Source organism: Melanotaenia boesemani, chromosome 2 (genome assembly GCF_017639745.1).
Source record: "Melanotaenia boesemani isolate fMelBoe1 chromosome 2, fMelBoe1.pri, whole genome shotgun sequence".
NCBI lineage: Eukaryota > Metazoa > Chordata > Actinopteri > Atheriniformes > Melanotaeniidae > Melanotaenia > Melanotaenia boesemani.
Window position 1 is genome coordinate 28,983,527 of NC_055683.1, and position 3,742 is coordinate 28,987,268.

Genomic DNA, 3,742 nt, shown 5'->3' on the forward strand with positions numbered 1-3,742 from the left:
TTCAGTTCTATTTATTTTCTGATTTTTTTCCTCCTTTATTTTCATACCAGTATTTATTTCTGTATTACTTTTCTTTTACATTTTCTTATCCCCATAATTGTTTATTTTAGTATTTTATTTCCAGCTTCTTTTCTTTTTTTATTCAAATTTAGATCCTCATTATTTCCGGTCTTGTATATTCTTCCTCTGTTTATTTTTCCAAGAACATTTATTGCTGTGTCACCATTTTACATTTCTCTGTCTCCTTTTCACACTTCTGTATGCATTTCTAGCTCATTTGGTAAACGAGGAGGGCAGCCTTTCAAGGCATGTCTTGGTCGATCAACACTGAGCAGGTCACAGGCTGTTAGTGCAGGAGAGCTGTGCAGTCGACCCTGTCTGTCTGGTTCTGCACTTGTGGCCTTGGGAGAGAAATGAAGGTTTTAGGCCAGTAGAACCCCGGCAGAAATGGCTGACTTTCAACAGAAGCCTACAGGATCTTTGGCATGTAGCTCTTTTAGCTAAAAAATTGCACATGACTGTTTTTTGTTTGGCAACAGGCTGAAGATTCTGGTAAAGTTGGCTGTCATGCTCAGAGAATATTATCTGGATCCCTGAGATGAAAATCTTTTTAAAGGCTCCGTGAATGTCCGCTGAACTAAAATTCAAAGAACCTTCCCCGAAATATCATTCCCCTTATGCCTGTCCTGGTCCACCGGAACTGCTGCTACCAGAGAAAAACACTACAACTCCTCTCGGATTGTAGAGAATATCAGAGCCTTCATTTAAATTCTGTCTTCATGCAAGTTTCCATCAGTTTTAAGGACAAATATACAGGAAAAATATATAAATAAAACTATTTGAACTATTTTCAAATTCAAAATAAGAGGAAAGACATTTTGAAAAATCACCAAATAAATAAATAAATAGTTCCAAAAATTACATGGAAAAGTAAATAAATAGGAATATTAACAAAAAGTTCAAATAAAACAGTTGAAAATGACAAAAGAAATATAAATTTGTGTCATGTTTTGCATCAATTCGTTTATTTAACCATTTTTATATTTATGTATTTATTGTTAATTTTGGCATTTTTGATCTTCCATATTTATTAAGCCACAAACGGACACGCATTTTTTTCTTATTTTTTTGCTTAGCATTTTTATTTATTAAACCCCCACACACCCACAAGGGTGCTGACATGGTTGAGTGGCATGCCACATGATGTCAATCTTAATCATTGATTAGGATATGTTTCGCCAGGGGTTTAACGGTATCTCTCGGACAGAGCCAAAGCCACGCTCTGCAGGAACTTCTCAACGGAGACGTGAACCTCTGGAGTGAAGTCAGCAGGGAAGTACATGGCAAAGACCAGAATGATGTTGTGACCCAGGATCTGCAATTGCACAAAATGTAAAAAGTCGGTGAAAATGTTCTTGAGGCAGGGAATATGGAAATGTTTAATGCTTCAGCATTTGTCATTTATTTTTGAAGTTCTTTTATAAAGACTCTTATTTTAACAAGATGTTATTTCTAAATTTTATCAGTACTTTTGGATTTTCAGTTACCTTAAAGTTGGCAGGATCCACTCGGAGCTTGAAGGCATGCAGCTCACTGAGGTCGTTCAAATGGCTGACAAGATTATCGATGTTTTTGACAGCTTTCCCCAGTGCTGCCATGACAATGGCACCATGCTTCTTCACCTGTGCAGCCTGGGGACTGAGATCTCCCCAGTGTGAAAAGTAGGTCTTGGTTTGCGGGTAGGCAACCAGCATCCTAGAAAATGATCAGAATTAATATATAAAATAACACAAGTTTAGTTGCATCAATTATATTGCATACTACATACCTGGCTATGGCTTCAGCACCCAGTTCGCTTGCATTGCCTTCAGCTTTTGCCCAAAAATCTCTCACCACGTTCTTGTCCTTTGGAGAGAGACTCATGGTTGCTTTTGAGTTATATTGAGAGCAGAATGGAAATACTGATCAAGAAGACTGCTGAAGGTAATTTTGCTCGGTGCTTTTGTATTAAACCAAAAGGCACCATGCCAGAGTATGAAGTCCATGCCAGACCTCTGATAACGAAGCTTCCAAATTTCATGGCCAGTTTTATTTGATAAAAGTTACCACACCTTAAATATCACGTAATTGCTACGTAAACGACGGTTATTGACAGGAATTCCGCCAATCTATCTTGTGGATGGGTCTACAATAGGAACTGACAAATTTGTCAGTTATTCCCAAATTTTTTCCTAATGCTTATTGTTTATCAAGGAGGGATATAAGCAACGCCAATCAAAACCTTCACACACGCATTCCAAGTGGCCCCAGTGTGTTTAAACATTTTATTGGTTTTGTGTGGAAAAAGTGAGGTTTAATAAAAATCTTAATTTCAAATGAAGTCACAAATCCTCTGGAAAACTTTTTATTACTAGCTTTCTCATTTAAAACATACTTTATAGTGCTTCTTCTTATTGGAAGGTCGCGTTACTCGCGTTTTCCCTCCTAATTACAACTCAAGAAACAGTGCTGTGATCTGAAAACAACATAAACTCATTATACCTTTGGACATTGAAGTCTTCTTGAAGGAGGGAACTGCTAAAACAGCTGAGGTCACAGCACTTCACTCTTTGCCAAATTAAAGACGCATAACGCACTCCGTTTGACGCATGGCGTGAACGTCACTAAATCAGCGGCTACAACTTGTCCAATCATATGCCCCCTGGTCTGTGACATGGCCTGTGCAGTAACGAATAAATAATGGTGTCAGAAACATGTACTTACACTTAGACAAAGATCCGTGGTCAGTGAAGTCGTTTTATAATAAGGTCAGAAAAGGCTTTTAAACAGTCAACATGGTTGAGTGGACAGATGAAGAACGCACCGCAATCGCCACTCTGTGGTCAAAAATCGATGTGGGTGAAATTGGACAACAGGCTCTGTCCAGGTAAACTTTTATCTACTTTGAATATAAAAGAAATGACTCATAACGTTACATTGTATGTAGTTACAGTTATTATTCTTGTCCTTGCAGGCTTCTGATTGTATTTCCATGGACTCAGAGGCACTTTGCATCATTTGGCAACCTGTCTAATCCTGCTGCCATAATGGGAAATCCTAAGGTGGCCCAGCATGGAAAGATAGTGATGGGTGGGCTGGAAAAAGCTGTGAAGAACCTGGACAACATCAAGAATGCCTATGCCAACCTGAGTGTTATGCACTCTGAGAAGCTTCATGTGGATCCTGACAACTTCAGAGTAAGTTATGACTTCACAGGTATTCAAATAATTGACTTAGTGCAATTTTAACGATTGGTTTCTTAATTTTAGCTTCTTGCTGAATGCATCTCCGTGGTTGTGGCTGCCAAGTTTGGCCCAAGTGTCTTCACCGCTGGTTTCCAAGAGGCCTGGCAGAAGTTCTTGGCCGTGGTCGTTTCTGCCTTAGGCAGACAGTACCACTGAAGATCTGGAGTTCCATAAAGAAACATCAGCAGTCATTCAAGTCATTCATCATTCCCTCAATTGTTACCGAATACTCCAATAAAAATTGGGATATGCAACTCTATGTGATCTTTTACATTAAAATGATAGAAACTACGTTATTTTATAGAATAACAACATTTAAAGATGTATGTTCAAATTTATTTGTGTATAAGTACAATCTGTAAGGGAACAACTTACAGATAAGGTATTTTAATGTAGACCATGCCATTCTCAGAAAAAATTGTCTCAAGTCACATGAGCTACAACCATGTTTTCTTGAA

At 38.2% G+C, this 3,742-nt stretch overlaps 2 protein-coding genes across 2 annotated transcripts; one reads left to right on the forward strand and one right to left on the reverse strand.

Annotated features, from left to right (window-relative positions):
- Nucleotides 1-1,112: 1,112 nt before the first annotated feature.
- On the reverse strand, nt 1,113-1,993 carry LOC121655969 (hemoglobin subunit alpha-B-like). Its single transcript, XM_042010924.1, has 3 exons — nt 1,829-1,993; nt 1,548-1,755; nt 1,113-1,375 (listed from the first exon to the last, which is right to left on the reverse strand). The coding sequence occupies exons 1-3, from the start codon at nt 1,921-1,923 to the stop codon at nt 1,247-1,249; spliced, it is 432 nt and encodes a 143-aa protein (XP_041866858.1). The 5' UTR covers nt 1,924-1,993; the 3' UTR covers nt 1,113-1,246.
- Nucleotides 1,994-2,751: 758 nt separating this feature from the next.
- LOC121655949 (hemoglobin subunit beta-A-like) lies at nt 2,752-3,538 on the forward strand. The gene is made up of 3 exons (XM_042010901.1): nt 2,752-2,926; nt 3,014-3,236; nt 3,309-3,538. The coding sequence occupies exons 1-3, from the start codon at nt 2,835-2,837 to the stop codon at nt 3,438-3,440; spliced, it is 447 nt and encodes a 148-aa protein (XP_041866835.1). The 5' UTR covers nt 2,752-2,834; the 3' UTR covers nt 3,441-3,538.
- The last annotated feature ends 204 nt before the right edge of the window (nt 3,539-3,742 follow it).

Coding starts and splice junctions, on each gene's coding strand:
- LOC121655969 (XM_042010924.1), bottom strand. CDS start 1,923: ATGAGTCTCTCTCCAAAGGACAAGAACGTGGTGAGAGATTTTTGGGCA. Junction 1,756..1,828: donor GGTGCTGAAGCCATAGCCAG/GTATGTAGTATG, acceptor ATCATTTTCTAG/GATGCTGGTTGCCTACCCGC. Junction 1,376..1,547: donor TGGATCCTGCCAACTTTAAG/GTAACTGAAAAT, acceptor GTGCAATTGCAG/ATCCTGGGTCACAACATCAT.
- LOC121655949 (XM_042010901.1), top strand. CDS start 2,835: ATGGTTGAGTGGACAGATGAAGAACGCACCGCAATCGCCACTCTGTGG. Junction 2,927..3,013: donor GGACAACAGGCTCTGTCCAG/GTAAACTTTTAT, acceptor TTGTCCTTGCAG/GCTTCTGATTGTATTTCCAT. Junction 3,237..3,308: donor TGGATCCTGACAACTTCAGA/GTAAGTTATGAC, acceptor TCTTAATTTTAG/CTTCTTGCTGAATGCATCTC.